General features: G+C 40.7%; 1 protein-coding gene and 1 pseudogene across 2 annotated transcripts in view; one reads left to right on the forward strand and one right to left on the reverse strand.

Moving 5' to 3' along the window:
• The window catches only part of LOC132211947 (histone-arginine methyltransferase CARM1-like), a 233,885-nt gene extending 219,117 nt beyond the window's left edge, over nt 1-14,768 (forward strand). The window contains exons 12-13 of one of the 2 annotated variants that reach the window (XM_059656785.1): nt 8,994-9,083; nt 14,136-14,768. In XM_059656785.1, coding sequence (XP_059512768.1) covers nt 8,994-9,083; nt 14,136-14,145 — 100 coding nt within the window. In that variant the 3' untranslated portion in view covers nt 14,146-14,768. Of the gene's footprint in view, nt 1-8,993; nt 9,088-14,135 lie in introns of those variants that run through there. The other variant, XM_059656786.1, reaches the window with a different exon arrangement.
• Nucleotides 1,757-2,114, reverse strand: LOC132212656 (large ribosomal subunit protein eL22-like; annotated as a pseudogene).
• Nucleotides 14,769-19,913: the final 5,145 nt, after the last annotated feature.

Consider the following 19,913-nt stretch of genomic DNA (forward strand, 5'->3'; position numbering starts at 1 on the left):
TGGTCTATTCCAACCTTCCAATGGCAGTTGTTCAAATATTTGGAGCGTTTTATGAAATATCCTTTCCATCTCTATCTTCACGCTAACATCCTCGACTCCTTCCTTCTATAAGAGTGACTTTGAAATAGTCTGAAATTCTAAGTCCACTCCTCTGGAAATATCCAGGTTATCATTGTCTGCTTTAAAATATTTCACTAAAACTAAATACAGGACAGCATATGTGTTCTGATGAGTGGTGGGTACGGAGTGACAGCAAACACTGCCATTTTGAGTACTGTACTTATAATAATGTGATTAAAGCTTAAATTAAGTCTAGGGGCCATTTTACTTGAGTGTTTAGTCAATTAAAACAAAAATTATTTTTATATGCTCTAATTTTAGGTTATATTAGTGTGCAGCTGATTTTTGTCAGCTTTGGTTCCATTTCATATATATATATTTAATATAGTTCTTTAATGATTTAAGAGAGGAAGGGAGAGGGAGAGAGAGATAAGAACATCCATGATGAGAGAGAATCGTTGATCGGCTGCCTCCTGCATGGCCCCCGCAACCCGGGCATGTGTCTTTGGACAGAATTGAACCCGGGACCCCTCAGTCCACAGGCTGGTGCTGTATCCACTGAGCCAGACAGGCTAGAGCTCAATTCTTGTATTTATTCCACTCATGCATTTATCATGTTATTTTTAGTTCCTTACTAGAGCCAATGGATTATTTTATTTACTTTTAAAATTCTTTTGTGTGATTTTCAAATTTAATAGGCAAATTTTTATTCAAAAATTATTAAGCAGAAAGAGGCCAAGGATGTACTCTTTCTTCAAAATTTGAATAGCCTAGTCTGCACCCTTTGAATTTGGTTATGGAAGTAGCTCAAATGCAGCCACCTGGACTCAGGTCCAGCCCACATCCTCCATCCAGTCCGGAAAGAAAGATGACCTGACTTTTGTTGAATGTGATCTCAGGATAAGCTTAATCTCTGGCTTCACCCTCATGGCCCAGTCCAATAACCCTGCCAAAAAGGGAAATAAAGCTAATTGGATGATGTTCTTATTAGTTTTTAGTGAAACTTATTTTCCCTGCTTTTATAACTCACTGGTAACATTCTGTATATGTTTTACACATCTTCATTTTCTCAATAGTACGTCTCAAATATATTTCCATATCAGTACTTTGAGATAGTTCCTTCTCTTCATTGAGTTATTGCCTTTCCATGTCATGATCTTCTTCCACAAAGGTTATTACTGCTTCCTACAGAGAGTGAGGGCTTAAATGTGGTTTTAAAAATTCATAAGAAAATATCTGCTCACGTATTTTATTTGTCCCAAGACATCATTTACCTGATGTGTGTTTTATATCTGTTAGTAAATTTTGCTTGCTCTTTTTCTACTTGTTTTCTAATAATATCTTTGTATGAATGTTATGGTTGTTCATCATCCAGTTAAAAGGACACTTCTGAACAGCAATTTACAAGAAAGAAGTTCCTGTGGTAGAGAAAGATGTGATTGTCTTCATGCTATCTGTCTTTCTCACTCACACTCTCTCGTTCTGTGCTGCCACCGAGTCTTTCTGCTTCCTGCAAATATGGCTCCTCTGTGAGTCTTTAGATCGTTCCACATGTTTAGTTCTAAGAGCATTTCTGGCAAAGTCTTCTTTACCCCAGTTCCTGCAGAAGATATTACAAATAAGGAATCAAGCTTTTTCTTTTTGATTCTCAAGTTTTATTCAAGAACTCATACAAAATGTGTCAGGTAAGTGAGTTTTAATCATCATCTTCCTCTTCTTCGTCCTAGTTAATCTGGAAGTAACGCAGTCCATAACTCTCTTTGCTTTTAGCAACTTTGTACAGCCAGTCATGGAGATTATTCTTCTGCAAATATTTTTTGGTGAGATATTTCAAATACCTTTTGGAAATAGGCACCTCAGAAGTTACAGTGATCTTGCTCTTGCTTCTTTCCACCTTTATTCCCAGCTTTTTTCATTCACTTTGATTCTCTCCTGAAGAAACTGCTCAAAAAAGCAGCATCCATGATTCCGTCTTCTACAGGATGGGTGCAGTCAAGGGTAAACTTCAGAACATGCTTCCCTTTTTTGACCCCCTTTGCCACAAGCTTTTTAAGGAGGAATTAAGCTTTTGCATTTCAGAAAATGCTCTTTGCTGTCAGGGAGTTTGTTATTGCAAGCATTTTCTGAGATGTGCTGTCCCTGAGCTCTCCTGCCCTTCTTTGCATTTCTGTATTTTTTGTTTTGTGTGGCTTACAACCAATCGCAGGTGCTTTTACAGGCCTTGCACATACGTTGGAGACAGCAGATTATATCTTTCTCCTGATTTTACAGAAAATGAAGTCTGCGGTTTACAGTATATTTCTCTTCTCCTTGCTTTTGGGTAGCTTCCAGGAGGAAACGTGGGAAATGCTGATTTGTGCCATGTTCATCATGGAAGTTACCACTTTCTTCCAAAATCCTTATAAACCATCTGTTTAATGACCAGTTCTAAAAAAAAAAAAGTGCTCAGTAGCAGCTGCCAACATCTGCCTGGAGTTTTGGACTTGGCCTTTTCTGCTTTGTGCAAACCAGTATTAACAATCTTTTGCTTTCAAATATTTATGTTTCTAAGGTACCTTAGGGTATAATTAGGTAAGTAATTTTAAGTCATCTTATTCTTTCATTACTTCTTTTCTGACATATCTTGGGTTGCATTATCAATCATATTTTTCTACCCTTTTCTCCTTTGTTTTCCTAATAGTAAGAAGGAAGCAAACTATTTACCTTGCACACTTGCCTCATGACTCCCAGGGCTCCCACAGTTCTCTATCCCTTGCTGTTGCACCACTGTTGCTTGCTGTTTTTGCCTATAAGTGACCTTCCCAAAAAAAGGGCCCGAGTCTTACTCTGTAGTGTATCCCTCTTCACTTATTACATTCCAGAGACTCTGCAATATTGTGGAGTAAACACCTGAATGAAGGACTCAGAAGCAGATGATCCCTTTCTTATTAAGAACTTAGTCCGGTGCAATTGAAAGGAGACCGTAAAATGTCCTGGGCATATACTACTTTGCAGGAGGAAGAAAGGAAGGAGGGTGGGAGGAAGTCCTTTATCTCACTAGACCAGTTGCCTTGTAGTGAATGAGGCCAGGTTTTGGGGTCTCATGTGTCTTGGTCCTGTCTAGTTTCTTTAGTACTAGCACCCCAGTTTCCTGACCTCATCATCTGTAATGTAGAATTTATAATAATTATCTCACTAGGCTTTCGCAAATACTGAAGGAGAGAAAATAGTAATTAACACATAGTAGGTCCACAGTATGTCTTAGTTGTATCCACTTCCTCTTTCCTTAGTCTCTTTCTTACTCTCATTGTATCTCATCAGATTTTTTGTTTTATAATTATTGTTTTTCTGGGTATTTCTACAGACTTCAGCGCTTTCTGGATGTCTGTGTTTTCACACTATTTTCTCAGTAAGGTGCTATGTCTTTGTTCTGCCTTGGATAGGCTCTCCCCTCGCTTATTGTCAAATAATCTTTTAAACGCTGACCTCCTGGGAGAACTCCCTCTGCAACCACACAGGTGTGACAATGACTGACCTTTTCTTCCCCCCAACCCCCACCATTTGTGATTGTATTGTTAGCATTTTATTTTTGACAACCTGCCATCATTCTTGAGCTGTCACTCATTTTATTGCTCTGGACAATAAAGTAGAACTTGTTTTTTATGAACTTTATGAAATTTATATCCCTAAAGTTTACAGATATGGCCTCCAACATTTTTTGATCATGTGGACCGATGAGTAAAAACACTTCATGTATGTGCTTCCCAAGTGTACTAATATTTCTCTTTTAATTATGTATATGTTCTACGATAATAATAGAAAGCACCAACCTAAGCTCTCTATATAGATGGATATTATACTAATATACACATGCATAAACATGTCTCTATATACACACATATAGAAACTCATATAATGTATATAAGATATACAAAACCAGGAATAAAAAGAATGAACTGAAAATTAAATGTAGGCTGATTGTTGGGTGTAACTCAGCCACCTATCCTGTGCCAGAATGTTCTGAAACATACTTTATGGGTTTGAGATCCCTGTGAAGGACTCTGTACCCAGGTTTGCCAGGGGATTTGGTTTGCAGAGCGTTTGGTGAATTTTGTGATTTACAGAATTAAAAGAAATGCTGATCAAACTATTAAAGCTTTTGAAAGCTTCAAGTGCCCCTCCGAATGGTCTACCTTGGACTGCACCTAAGATAGCTGTATATTTGGACAGCTGCATCAGAAGGAATTATTGTGCACCGTAAGGCACTGTAAAGTTGTAGTGTGTGCTGGTATAGTTTTAAGTGACATTTCTTTGTTCTATAATGTTACTGAGAATCTCCCAGCACATGATTAGTATTACTTAGTAATGTTAAACCACATTATTTAAGGTACAAACAGAGTCTTACTTTTGCAGAACCTGAGAAACTGTGTGAACATGACCGATAGCTTAGCTCTTAGCTGATGATTAGAATCCTGCATCTACCCAGTAAATTCACTAGTGTTCAACAAGTATTTGGTAAACAAATGCCTTAGTTTCCTAGGGCTGGTGGGACAAATTACTACAAACCAGTTGGCTTCAAACAACAGACATTTATTTTCTTGCACTTCTGGAGCCTGGAAGTCTGCAATCAAAATGTCAGCAGGTCCATACTCCCTCTGGAGGCTCTGGGCAAGAAGGTTTTCTGTGATTTTCAGCTTTTGGTAGTGCCCGACAACCCTTTCTGTTCCTTCCAGTCTCTGCCTGTCTGTACTTGGCCTTCTTTCCTGTATGTACCTTTATGTGTTTCCTCCTCCTCCTCCTCCTCCTCCTCCTCCTCCTCCTCCTCCTCCTCCTCCTCCTCCTCTTCTTCTTCTTCTTCTTCTTCTTCTTCTTCCTTCTTCCTTCTTCCTCCTCCTCCTCCTCCTCTTCCTCCTCTTCCTCCCCTTCCTCCTTCTCCTCCTTCTTCTCCTTCTTCTCCTTCTCCTTCTTCTTTTCTTCTGATTTTCATTGATTCTTTGAGAGAGAGGAAGGAGAAGGAGAAAGAGAAAACAAAACATTGATGTGAGAGCAAACCATTGAACAGCTGTCTCCCTCTCATCCCCCACCAGGGATCCAGCCCACAACTCAGGTATGTGCCCTGAGTGGGAATCAAAGTGGCACCCCTTTGGTGCACCGGACAAATGCAAACCAACTGAGCCGCACTGGCCAGGGCTCTCCTCTCATGGGGACACCAGTCATTGTATTTGGGGCACATCCTACTCCAGTATGACCTCATTTAAACTTCATTACAGGTGCAAAGATCCTATTTCCAAATTAGACCATATTGACAGGCAATTGGGGTTAGGATGTAAGCATATATTTTGACAGGACACAATTCAATTCACAGTAACAACTAACTGGAAAAATTAAAGATAACTGTCCAGTATTTTCTTCCCTACCCCAGCGTGTTGTTCTATATCCTCTCGGGGCACACTCACGCCCCGTTGAAGAACACTGACCTAGAGTCCATGCCTGTGGCTGAGGTGCTCTTTCTTTCCTTTATCAGTAACTCCTCAAGTGACTTGGCCATTTCCCCCCACACTTCCCACACCTTCTCTTCTCCATCCCCTTCTTCTTTGATGGTCAGCCCTATGCTGTCTCACTCTTGCACCTTCTGTTTTCTCTAAGATGAAATTATCATGAATTACCACATTTTCCAGAAAAGACATATTCCACTTATGTTCCCAAGTTTTTAATTCTTGTGGAATATTACAAAAGAAATATTCGTATATAAAGTGATGATTTTTGTAGTCAAACCTTGAACTAGTTATGTCCCCACTTATGTCACTTGCTCTGTCTCCATAAGATTTACATATATATGTATTTTTTTAATCCTCACCTGAGGATATATTTTTATTGCTTTTAGAGAGAGAGGGAGGGAGGGAGGAGATAGAGGTCAATGTGAGAGAGAAACATCAATTAGTTGCCTCCCATACACGCCCCGACCACCGATCAAACCCAAAACCTATATATCATGTGTTCTGACCCAGGATTTGAACCCACATCCTTTTGGTGTATGGGACAAGCTCCACCCAACTGAGCCACCTGGCCAGAGCTGTCTTTGTAAGATTTAAAATGGCAAAGAACTAGGATATTTTATCTGTTTGTTTTTAATACACATTGCCAAATAATAGGTTCAGAAGAATTGATAATTATTTAAGGCCCTATTTACGGATAGTTTTAGAAGATTATCCATTACTGGTTATTTAATTATCGCACATTAATTTGGGGGCTTACACTTGGCCTCCTGGGTATCTTTGCACTAGCATGACACTATTCCTGGGATAGAAAAGTGCATTATTTTCCTAAAATGTTAAGTGATTTCCCTTGGTTAGTGAATCACTATCAAATCAGTGAACCTAACCATCCCCCTGCTCACTCCCTAACCACCACCACCATCCCCCCTTCCCCCCCCCCATCACACACACACTCATCGAAGGGTTTTGAGGACAAATCTCAGCTTTCACTGACCAAACTGAGCCATGGCATGCCATGAGGTGACCAGAAGCTTTCTTTTTCTTCCGTTAGGGAAGGTGGGACTTAGATCCTGGGTAAGGAAGAAGAGTGGGCTGTGAAAAGTGACTATAAAGGACAATGTGACTGAAAAGGACTGTAACGGATCATACCTGGTATTCTGAGAAGAGCCTTGCTAAAGACCCTAAGGCAAACCTTTACTGACTGTTCTTCCCAACCACAACAGGAACATTCAGTTCTTAGTTGTGACAAATCTGACTCCCATGTGCATCCATAAGCATACACATTTGCACATACCTCGGAGTTCTATATTAATTATTTCAAATATTGTTAAGGAGGTATCTTTCATTTGGCAAAATGTATAGGTGTGTCCCTCCCTGACTTTTTTTTTTTTAGATATTTTACTGATTTGGGGTTTTTTAGAGAGGGGAAAGGAGAGGAAGAGAGAGAAAAAAAGCACCAATTGGCTGCCTACTGCACGCCACCTACCGGCATCGAGAGGCATGTGCCCTGACCAGAATCTAACCAGCTAGTGCCCGAGATGATGCCCAACCAACTGGACCACACCAGCCAGGGCCCTCCCTGAGTTCTTCACCAGGCTGATCGCTCAGCCTTTCTGTGATTCCAGCAAGGGCTGCGCCTCTCCTAAGGAGCTCATTGTTCCAACGTCTGGTTCACCTCAAATCTGCCACCAAGTATCACAGTAGGGAACTAACTGTAGGCCTCCTGGCAGAAACATCTTAAAACAAAGAAGTGCTGAGTCAACTAGATAAATTGAAACAGGATCAAAGGACATAATTGATTTTTTTGCAAAAAAAAAATGTATGGCTATATTTTCCTCTTATTTTGTTTGGCCCCAATAAAATCTAAAAGTTGAGGTACTGGCCACACAGGATCTGACATTATATTTAAGCCTACTCACGTCACTATCAGCAATGACAAGGTGGGAGTGAGGATGGAAGAATTTATATCACTCACTAATATCTGGAATTGAAAAAGGAAACCTCGTAATTAAGGAAATTTTAATTAAATAATGAATAATATTTTAACCCCAAACATTTAAATATTAAGAATTGGAAAAGGTGTAATGAAATTAACACTGTCATACTTTGTCAGTGAGGAAGTAATTGAAGACATTCTAACAGTAGGTACTGGGAACCTTAAATACATCTATGTGCGTTAGCCTGGTGAGTGTACATCTAGGAGTTTATTCCAAGCAAATAGGCATAGATAGGACACAGAGCTGTATTACAAGAATGTCCTGTGCAGCAGAATTTCTGTCATAAAACTGGATTTGTGTTACTATGAGTAATATCTGATTATAAAGATATAAATATTTAGCAATGGGGAATTATTAAATAAACTAGTAGCCCTGCGCACGAATCCATGCGTGAGTAGCTCACTGCCACTTGCCTCAGCTGGCCACCCCGCCCACCGCCATTGGTAGCTCTCGGACACTCTGTAGCATGCTGCCCCGCCCTCCTGTAGCTCTCCCTGCTGATAGCTCGCTGCCCCGCCCTCCTGTAGGTCTCAGCTGCTTGTAGATCAGTCATGGCATTTATGGTGTCCCAGCTAATTTGCATACTCTTCTATTATTATATTAGATCATGCGATATCTACATTATGCTATTGAGACACACATTTTTAAGAATTATAAAATAACCACTTGCTAATGTTAAGTAAAATAAGGAGGTGTGAAGGTCTTTTTAAGCATCTTTTAGGTAAAAATTTACATCTATAAATACATACAAGAAAAAACATAGAAGAGAATTGCTCTGTAATGTTAACTGAATTTTTGTCTAGTGGCATTATGGGTTATTTTATTTTTTTTTCTTATTTTTCTCATTTTTTTCTACAGTGAATACTTAACACTTATAATCAGAAGAAATACATATATTCTTGGGGGAATGACTAATAAAAATCCTATAAACAGGTCCCTTCAAGGTTAATCATCAAGAATATATCATATTACTTGTTTTTATCAGCCGTTCCTCTTATTATAATTTGTATGCGCCTTCATCTGAGGTCTCTTAAAATCAATCACATTTGTTAGCTGTTTTATGTGAGGTTGCTATTTTAATTTAGGCAATCCTTTCATGATTAAGATTGTATTGGTACAATGGTGACCCATAAAGTGTATCTGTTACTTAAAGTCATTTCTGTCATTGATGTTGCTAAAGCTTTTTTTGTGTGTCAAAAAAATCACTTTGACCATTCAGAATACCATTACCTTTGTAATTTTTAGATCAAGAAATTATAACTATTAAAATCTTCTGACAAATAAAGACTTTAATTGCTACAGCATTAATAGCATCTAAATAAATACACTTGGACATATATAATATTAATACGTACACTTATAACCCTCATGAAGTGGGTATGCGTAGAAGATGCTCTAAGTGTATGTGAGTAGCTCACCAGCCTTGGTGGATGATAGGTGTGTGTTTGTGTTTGCCATACAGACAGAGCTATGACATTCAGATCGTGGCACTGGTAAACCAGACGGGCTTCAGATCTGGGAACATCCTCGACTTAAAGAACCCTTTCTTCAGGTAAGCAATGTTTTCATCCATTTCACACCTCTGCGTACAAAATCTCAATTGACCATATGACCAGGTAAAGAGGTTCAGAATACTTCCCTCTTCCCTAAGAGGAGAACAAGCCTCTACTCTTCCTCTCCGAGGAGACTTTGTTCCTGATCCCGAAATGAATATGTTATGTGGCATTAAACAAAATCCAATATTTAACAATCTGGCCCTAAAACAGAGAGCTCTGGAGAGCTCCGCAAAGTGAATGCTTGTTCAGCTGAGCTGGAACAAGCCGTGTGACCTCAAGCAAGGTCACTCTTCTGCTGGCATTTGCTTTTCTCGTCTGCAGAGTTTAAGGGTGACCCCCTGTGACCTTCATCCGCTGAGGGATGATTTTTATGTAGTAGCATTCCAATTACAGCTTACACATGAGTCCATTTAAAGTATATTTTTGAGACTTTTTCTGAGGTCATGTAAGCCAGGACATACTTCTCTAGAAGATGTGCAGAGTTTGTCTGACACAAAGAACTTGCCACAATGAGACAGCTACAACACATGTTTCTGGGAAAACTCCCTATCTTTACAACCATTCAGTATGAGGTCATTAAAAATCCACACATGAAATCAACCACACAAATAAAACCACTGGACATGGTTACTCTTTACTTCCTTATTAAAAGGAGACTTGTCTCGTGTATTATAATGCCTCCCTAAGACTTTTATTCAAAGCATTATGTCTCTGTAGCACTGAAAAGCCTTAAAGAGAAGAGGGAACTCAGGAAACCAAACAAGAATTCTTTGGCAGAGATGGGAAAATGAAATTTTGACCTTGAGGCAGAGGAGGGAGAAAAAACAGGCAAAGCTAAAGTTTTGTGTGGGGTGTGCCAGTTGTTACACATGGTATGATTTCTGAAATCCATCGCCAATTAAGTATGTGAATCTCATCTTTAATTCTGAGGCCGGGAAGGAGTCCTCGCTCCCATCCCTCATTTACATACTCCTGCCATGTAAAGGGAAGGACACGGGTTTTGGCCGGAGAGAGCAGACTAGTACCATTTAACTTGCCTAGGCCTTAGTTTTCTCATCTATAAGATGGGATAAACAACACAAACCTCACTTGACAGACTGCAAGAATTCCCATCCCATGTCCCAGTCATTAGTGCTCAATAAATGTGAGTTTCCTCCTTTCTTCCTCCCTTTCCTTCCTTCCCTCTGCTCTCCAACTCTCTCAATAAGGTAAATGGGAATGATTTGTAGTTCGTTCCAAACAGAATCACTTTGATTTTGGAAAAGAAAACAGGTGCCTGGAGGGTTTTAGAAAGCTCACCTTTTGAATGCAGGAGCCATATAAACTCGACTCCCAGTTCTACTTCATGTTACGAGAACAAGGTTTTCACCATAAAACCACCTAGAGAAGGCTTGTGTTTGGCTTTGGCCGGCACCTGCTTTGTATGAAGGCAGAAGCGCTGTGGCCGCAGGGCAAAGTGAGAGCTTGTTAAAGATGCCCGGCGGCCATGCCCTGCCAGAACACATGGACTGCTGAGTGCAGGGCAGGTGCCTTTCTTTCCCCCCTTTTCTCTCTCTCAGCAGCAAGTCTGACGGACATATTTAATTAAGCAGATGAGGATGCTTAAAAATGTGACTCCCCTGTAAAAGATAAACAGAGTCATATCAACCTGATTTCACGACTTAATATAAAGCTACCGTAATCAAGGAAGTGCAGTTCAGACTGGTGAAAGGATGATATGTAGACAGATGGATGGAACAGAGGTCACAAATAGACCAAACATCTGTATCGATCGATTCTCAACAAAGTTGAAAAGGCAGTTCAATGAGTCTTTCAAAATTGGTGCTGGAATGAGTGGATATCTGTGTGCAATGAAAAGTGAGCTTTCATCCATATTTCACACCATCTATAAAAATTAGCTCAAAAAAGATGAGAGATTAAAATGTAAAACCTAAAAAGATATATAATACTTTTAGGAAGAAAACATAAAAGAAAATCTTTGTGACCTTGGGTTAAATGAACATTTCTTAAATATGGGACCAGAAACACAATTCATAAATAGAAAAAAAAATTAATACATTGTACTTTATCAAAATTACAACTTGTGATCTTTTAAAGGCATATTACAATAGAATGAAAAAAAAACAAGTCACAAATTGGGTGAAAATATTTGGAAATCACATATTTGGAAAAAGCTAGTATCCAGAATATAAAAAGAATTAGTGATATAAGACTCTCAAAAAAGCCCAATAATACAAAAACAATTTTTCAGAAGGCAAAAGATTTGACCAGACACTTTATCAAAAAGATATAATAGCAAATTACATGAGAAGGTGCTCAACATCATTAGTCACTAGGGAAGTGAAAGTTAAAACCATAATGACATACCACAGCACACCTAGCAGAATGGCTAAAGTAAAAGTCCTGACGATTTTTGACAAGTGCTGGTGAAGGTGGAGAGCTGGCAGGATTCACATTCATTGCCAGTAGAAATGCAATATGGCACCGCCATAGCAGAAAGCATTTTGACAGTTTCTTATATAGTTAAATGTTCACTTACCATATGACCCAGCAATCCTACTCCTAGGTATTTATACAAAGGAAATGAAAACTATATTTAAGTGTTTATTGCGGCTTTATTTGTAATTATTAAAATATAGGAATGACTAGAATGTATCTCAGCTGGAGAATGAATAAACAAAATGTGGTCCATCCAGAAAATGGAATAATTTTCTAAAAAAAGGAATGATACATGTAATAATACAGATGAGTCTCAAAAATATTATGCTGAATAAAAGAAGCCATACTCAAAAGGCTGCAGATTATATGATCCCATTCATTTGACATTCTGGAAAATGCAACACTGCTTGATTCAGAAAACAGATCAAAGCTAGGGTTGGGAGAAGCATTACTATAAAGAGGAACAGGACATTTTTCACAATGATGGCATTTTTCTACATCTTGATCGTAGTGGTGGCAGTATATGGTCACACGCATTTGTCAAAACTCAGAGAACTATACACCAAAGAGGGTAAATTTTAATAAAAGGTTAACATCCATGGTGGGAGGGCAGGCTAAATAGCCATCTCAGATGGTGATTAAAGAAAAACTGAATTTATTTAAGGAAGAAGGCGCAGGAGATGGGGATATCCAAAGAGAAGGGCCACACAGCACTGAGCTGAAGGGTATTGGGTCCATGATAGACTTGAGACAATGAAACGAGGCAGGGCACAGAAGAAGCAACTGGAAAGCCTAGGCTGGGCTGCTTTGGCTCACTGAGAACTCAGAGAAAAGGGGACCTTGGAGACAGGTTCAGGGGTTAGACCAGGATGAGCTGCCGCTGCCCATTGCTCCCCTGGTTGCAAGTCTCCTGGAGTCCCTCAGAGGTGGGGGATATGTGCCTGTGGGAGAAGAGTACACACTGGGTCCTTGTCCGGAGCCTATTTGTCTCTCTCTTGCAGGTGGAAATCTTAGGGGAGGTCTCCGGGAAGGGTTTTAATCGAATATTCATCCGTTTCCCGGTGTGCTCTTTCAGGGTCATGGGCTCCACGGATGGGTTGGAGCCAGGGCAGGGGGTCACTAGTCAATGTTGCTGGTCCTGCAGCAGCTACACGTCACTCGTCTGGTTTTGATGCTTCTCTGGGCCTGGAGCTGAAATACAACTGAGGCCCGGCCTCTAATGTTATCATTAAGAAGGAAAAGGTCAGGGGTCTAAACTGCCTGACCAGCGATATGAAAGATCAGGGGTCCAACCCGCAAGGCCAGTGACATGCTTAGAGGAGGACAGGTTACTCCAAGGACAAAGCTCTTGTTTTCCCGGTTTGCCCCTTGCTAGGCGTCTGGGGGTCTCTGCCCCAGTGAGTTTCTGTGCCTGGCCTATCATCCTTGCTCTGCTCATGTTTAACATTTACTAGATGTAAAGAACTTTTCCAATTACATAGAAACTTACCCAAAACAGAACCACATAAGGGGATAGCAGAAACAAACAGAATGACATGCTAGACAGCGGCAAGGCCAGAGATGGGAGGTGGAGTTATTTACATTGAGTGGTCTGGGCGGCCTCTCCAAAGAGGGGTTAACTGGTAGAGACTCAGATGTCGGAAAGGAACCCTCGTGGGCAGATGCACAAGCAGAGCCTTCAGGAAGAGGACAGTGAGGGCAAAGTTAGCCTATTGAGTAGCAGGAAGAGAGAGAAGTGGGTGCCTATTAGCCTTTGCTATCTATATATATAAAGAGCTAAGTGTCTGTCCAACTGGTTGCTGTGACACTCACTGACCACCAAGAGGCAGATGCTCGACGCAGGAGCTGCCCAGCTGCAGTGACTTGGCAGTGGCGGTTCTCGGGTGATGCAGCCTGGAACCAGAGAGGAGGGAGCCCGATTCCTCCTTCAGCCCTGAGTTATGTTGTTGCTGGGGCACAGTCGGCCCCGAATCTGGTTTATTGCACACTTTTGTTTGTGTTCCACACCCTGTACGACAGCAACTTTGCAGAGTGCCCTCTGGGTGCACTCCGGGACCCCTCAGGGGATGTTGGAGGGCCCGTATTGGCCCGATCCCCGCAGGCCAGGCTGAGGGGCCCACCTGCAGAGGGACCCTGCTCACTCGGCAGACACCCTTCTAGCTGTGATGACGCCAGCGCGATGCCCCAGGTGTGGCTGGCAGGGGAGGGACCACGGGAGGTTGGCTCCTGGGCATGTCTGGCCCTTCTCACCCATCCCGCCCCACTGGCCACCTTCTAATTAATTTCCTTTCAGTGTGCACGACTCTGTGCACCGGGTCACTAGTAAATCTATAAAAAGAAAAAGTTCTTTCAGTGAATAAAAATCCAGATCATCCTCTCAGATCTGAATTTAGGCTATGCATAATCAAACCTACTAAATATAGTGGGTAAATATAGATCTAAGGCTGCCCATAAAATCTCCGGGGAAGGGCACAGGAATAGGAAGAAGGGAGGAGGAGGGAGGGAAGAGGAGGGAAGGAGCAGACATGAACACATGGCTCGTCTATGGCTTTGGATCTTGCTAGGACTTCATTGCTTTTGGTGTCATGGAATCACCTTCTCTGTTTTAGGTTTGCTTAGAAGATCAATAAGTAAAATGAAGGCCTGAGAAGTCCCTCAACATTCAAGTTCATGTCTCCTGTTTCAAACATGCATTCTGAATTTTACAAGTATATTAGCTTTATTTATTTAAAGTTGTTTGTTTGTTTTTTCTAACTCTAAACTGTGCATCCTAATTTTGTTGACAAGTCTATTTCTTGTGGCTTCTTAGACTGGCTCTTTATCGCTTTTTGCATGTAGTTGAAAAACAATTTTTTAAACAATTTTTGGTTTCTGTTTATTTTTACTTTAGTAAAGCCATAAGCATCGCTTCAAGTTCTGACGTATTTAAAAAAGACAGTTAACAAAACCCTACCTCATGTTTATATGTATGCATATGTACAACATGACATAGACCATGTTAGAAGGGATCTTCTATTTGCAGTTTTAATCTATTTTTGCAAATATCTGCAACAAACCAATAGCTAATTCCTAGTTCAACAGTGTGTTAAAGATTTTTTGCCTATTCATGTAATGGAATAATTCGATGTCAGGAGTGTTCTTCATTGGCAATATTTGATGACTCTGTACATAGTTAAGAAAATGCAGACGGAAGCTTTGTCAGTCCTCTTAGGTCAACAATAAAGAGTACAGTGTGACAGACCGGTGGGAACTCTCCTTTACTTTAAGACATTTGTTATATGTCACACGTCAAATGGTGATGAAAGATAATCTTTCCAAAGAGCAAGTTTTCCCCAGGCCCCCAGAAAACCCTTATAAAAATGGATGTCACATCAGCAGGATAATCTAATGAAGCCCAACAGGCAACCTGCTCACTCTGTCAGGGGAAGCGGAACAAACAGCAACCACAGATTCTCATCTGTCAGTCACTCACCCACAGCATTCAGCTTTCCACACTGGTGCTTCCCCTCATTCTGGCCACTCCGTTTGAAACACCAAGCTATCCATTCCAACAGGCTATCCATTCCAACAGGCTGACTCACATCACTGCAAGGCTCCGTTCCAATACACCCTCACCAGCATGCCCTGCTGACCACCGTCCACACTCACACATCTCACCTTCGACGGATCTCCTATCCCTCCCCTTATCTAATCCTTTCTGGCAACATTTTATCACTTCATACCCTAAACAACCCATATCTTTCTCTTCTTTGAACTAAATTTTTTGTGAGTTGGATCCGAGTCCAATTCGTTTTTTAATGTTCCTCGGTACCTAGGAGCCCGCGTCAGGCATCAAAGGTCTTCAATCGATGTATATTGATTAAATAAATAAATGTATCCTGAAGTTCAGTGTAATTGGAATTATGGAATCAGGTCTCACAATGTTCTAATTGTCTTTCAAGCATGGTAGGCAGAAACTGTGTAAACCCTGGATTGCAGAGACACAATTTGGCTATTGCCACTGTCTCCACCCACACCCAGTGCAGACATTCATAATCAATCCCCACAGTCATTCCTGCCCAGCCGTGACTTGGCCTCACAGTCCTCCTTAGCCTGATGCCCTAAGAGGCCATTATCAGTCTATAGAAGTAGTCATAAGAGATGAAACCTATGACTTTTAAGGACTCAAAAAATCGGTATTCTTTCCCAATCTTTGAGCAATTCCAAAGATCTGTAATATTTATGAATTTGTAATTTGCCCCATGACGTGGGTGATTGAGGAGAGGTTACTAGTAAGAGTAAAGCTAGGCCGAGCTCTAGAAACAGTGTTGGATCATCTATCCCGTCTTGGAGGAAAGGGATTCGGGTCGACTTCTTCAACTAGCTCCTCCAAGCTTTCCCCAAACTCACACAGGTAACATTATTTTTAAATCCAAGGCCAGGAGTGAAGAATTAACAAACGGTTTTTTTCATCGCATGCCAAAATCTGGGGACAGAGAGGTGTGGCAGGCCAAGGCCCCTGCGATTGTCCATTAGGGGTCATCCCTCAGCCCACCTCACAGTGGTGCGGGCTTCCCCTCCTAGGAGTGGATGCCCAGGTTCGAACCTCTAAATAGAAGAAACCCAAGCCTCTAGATAAAGACTAAAAATTTTTTTATTCTGATTAGCCAATTTAAATAAACAAGTAATAAAAGATCCTGATCTAACCAACAACAACAACAAAAAGTGAAGCACAGATTTAATACCCATATATGTACACAGTGGGTGTCGGGGAATAAATATCTGACAATCACTCAGAGGATGTATACTTAACACTTGTTTTTCCTCCTCTTCACCTTATTTTTGGAAGTTTGTATGTGTTTAGTAGATGTTGCTAAAAATGGTATAAAGTATGCAGGGTAGGATTTATTTCAGTGGAGGAATTTAGTAACTTATTCTAATTCTATATCTATAGTATTATTAAGAATCAAAGGGACTGTGTTTTATGGGGCAATCATATTACCATGGTGTTTTCAAATTTGAAAGTGACCTCAAAGCAAGTCCCCTGAGAAGATGATGAAGATTATATTCTGCATTTAGGAAAATCTTGGGAATCTCAGTTTTCATGAAACCATCCCGCCACGATGAAGATAAGTGGCAGTGGCAGCACGTTGGACAGGAGCTGATGTCAGGGGCTGCTCTGTGGTTGCCTGCTTCCCAGGATACCCAGGCTGAGGAGCAACAGGACATACACCAGGAAGGTTCTCGGAGGTTCAGCTGTGCCTCTGACTGTGGTCACACAAGACCCGGGCTGAGAATACTTAAACACAGAGAGTTATGATGTCATGTAACAAAAAGTCGAGTGGCAGAGTAGACTCTAGGATTGACGCTGAGTCAGCGGCTCTGTGGTTTCATCGAAGACTGAAGTCCTTCTCTCCTTTTCTCTGCCATCTCCGTCATAGCCCAGACCCCCACATGGGTGCAAGGCCACCATAGAAATTACAAGAATCTCATCCAGACACATCAATGTCCAGAGTTATAAAAACAGACTATCATTTCTGGTATCTCCTCTTAAAAAATGATGGTGATGATGATGATGATGATGAAGAAGAACACTTACATAACACTTATTGTGCGCCAGGCACCGTTCTAACTGCTTTACAAATACAGTAAGTCCTCACTCAACATTTTTGATAGGCTTTTGGAACTGCAACAAAACGACATCCAAGGAAACCAATTTACCATAGGCTAATTGACATAAATAAGAATTAAGCTCTTACAGCAGCATCTCATCAATGTTACAATAAAAGGACACTAAACGAAAGGATGTTATTTGAGGACCTGTGATATTAACCAGTTTTTATTCTTTCAACAATCCTATTAGGTATGTATTGTTATTAACCTCATGGAACAGATGAAGAAAATTAGGGCAGAAAGGGTAAGTAGCTGTCCTAATGGCACACAGCTAACAAGTAGTGGAGCTGGGAATTTAAACCAGACAGTCCAGTCCAGAGTCTGTGCCCTTAGCCACACAGCTGTCTCTACTGTAAGAAAGTCTTGCCTTCATGCTTCATTGGCCAGAACTGAGTCACATCCCCACCTCTAAACTAATCTCTGACAAGAGACAAGAGATTGTCACAAAGAGGCTCAATCAAACAAGATTTACCACTGAGCTGGAGGTGGACTCATCTTTTCCAAGGGATAAAAAGTAGTTCTGTTCCCAAAGAGAAATGGACAGAAGGCAAGGAACCAGCAACACCTGTTTCAGGGGCTGGCTACAAACCGTCCAGCTTCACCGTTAATTAATTCCCTTTCCTCTGCCTTCATCAGGTAAGATAGCATGTTACACCGTAGTCCTCCATGCATGTATTTCTACCTCCTCCAACTTGCTTGCAAGCACTCAAGATAGAAACAAAACTGCATGTTCCCCACAGGGCCTGACATAGGGACCTGCACATAGAACGTGTTCAAGAAACGTTTGTTCATTGTAATTGAATTTTCATTCTCAAGTCTACTTAATTGGAGAGGTCAACAGTCGGCCATGCTCGAGGCAGGCAGATAATGCATTTTCACATTGATCTAGCAATCAAATGAAGTCTGCGAAACTTCCCTTGCCATGCAAAATAGCATGGAATCACACATTAACATAGGTCAATGCAAAAGCCCAAACTTAGTAAGTTGTTACTGTCTTGCACCCAGCCCCCCTGGAGATAACATTAATGTCACGTTTTTATTATGACTTGACCTTTCCACTCTATTTAAAGAAACGTATCAGAGAGCCATAAGACAGAGCAGGCTACATCATTTACACCGCCCTGTGCAAAAATTAACTGAATTCTAGATCAAACTATTACTGAAAGTGATGTTAGAGTACAGTGGATAAGGGTGTGGGCTCTTTAAAAATACTGTATCTGGGTTCAGATCTGTCAGTTAACTAGATAATATGGACTTGGGCCAATGACAGGCTTTTCCTAAGCTTTAGTTTCCTTGACTGCTAAAAGAAATAACAATAGGGTCCTTGTGAGGGTTGAATGAAATCATACATATGAAGTACTTGACACGGTGCCTGGGTCTTTAAATGTAGCTCTTATTATTATATTACGTTATCATAGGAAATGGGTCTTAGTTTCTCCTCTGAGCTCCATGATTATATACTTTTTAAAACTGGTGTACTTCAGTTATAACAGGGAGAGGGACACATGCCTGGCCACGCCCATCTACCAGTTTCTCTCCCCTTTGCCACCCAGAGGGGTGACATTTATTCCTTCTTCTACTTTATAGTTTTATTCTTTACCTTTGGGCACCAACCTCAAGATCTAGCTGTCCAGCAGGGCATAGCATCTTATCCACAGAGGAACTTTTGGCTGAACCCCTTATATATGAAAGGTATTTAGAAAAATCCACTTTCTGTTCATAGGCTAATTTTAAACATATTGTCTTGCTAAAGAAGTCACCCCCTTCATTTATTCATTCCTTTATTCATTCACACTTTCTTGAGCCCAGTCAAAAAGCCTACACAAATGATGACAAAGATGATGAAGAAAAGGAAGAAACTAAAGAAAAGAAATAAACAAATACATTAGTCTAATAGTGGCAGTATTTTGTCTCCATTAAAAACAGAATTTTTTCATTGTCATGTGTAGCTTACCAGGGAGCATGTAATTGGGAAACACAACATAAACACGTATATCTCAGAAGCCCCAGAGCCTGCTGGCACTGTTTCCCAAGCATTAGGAAATACCTAGAAATTGGAGTGAAAGAATGTCTTCATCAAAACAGAAACTCTAGGGTCATGTGCTTTCAAAAATGGAGGGGTTAACACTAGCAGCTTTAGAATTAGGCACACTGGTTTGCGTGTGTGTGGACATAAGTGCTGCCTGCCAACATTTCTAGTTTTCTTCTCCTTCCAGGAGGAAGAGGATCATAAAAGGATCTGATTTCTTAGACCCCTTGAAGGTAGGCATGGCCTTGTGACTTCTCTGGCCTATCCCATATGAACGGAAGCAATGTATGTCACCTCCATGTGGAAGCATTTAAGAGATGCTGTGAGATCCTCCATGCCGGCTCTTCTTCCTCCCTCAGTAATTGTGGAAGTCCTGTTGAAATGACATGTCATTACATGGTAAAGCCCCCTTCTGCCTGAATCTCTGAATCAGTCTCTGAATATCTCAGAACTCTCATGTCAACCTATGGATTACATGTACTTTGAGGAAGAAAAACAAACCTTTGTTATTTTAACCACTGAGCTTTGGGAATATTTCTCATTGCAGAATTAGTAAGCCTATCCTAACTAATAACAGTATTATGCTAGGCACTAGGATACATATTTATGCATCCTGGGATACATAAATAAGCCAGCTAGACAGAATTCTCCTTTTTATATTATAGCAGAAGGGATACATACAGTAAACATACAAGGAAATAAATAT

The sequence above is a fragment of the Myotis daubentonii genome, chromosome 11 (assembly GCF_963259705.1).
Source record: "Myotis daubentonii chromosome 11, mMyoDau2.1, whole genome shotgun sequence".
Lineage (NCBI taxonomy): Eukaryota > Metazoa > Chordata > Mammalia > Chiroptera > Vespertilionidae > Myotis > Myotis daubentonii.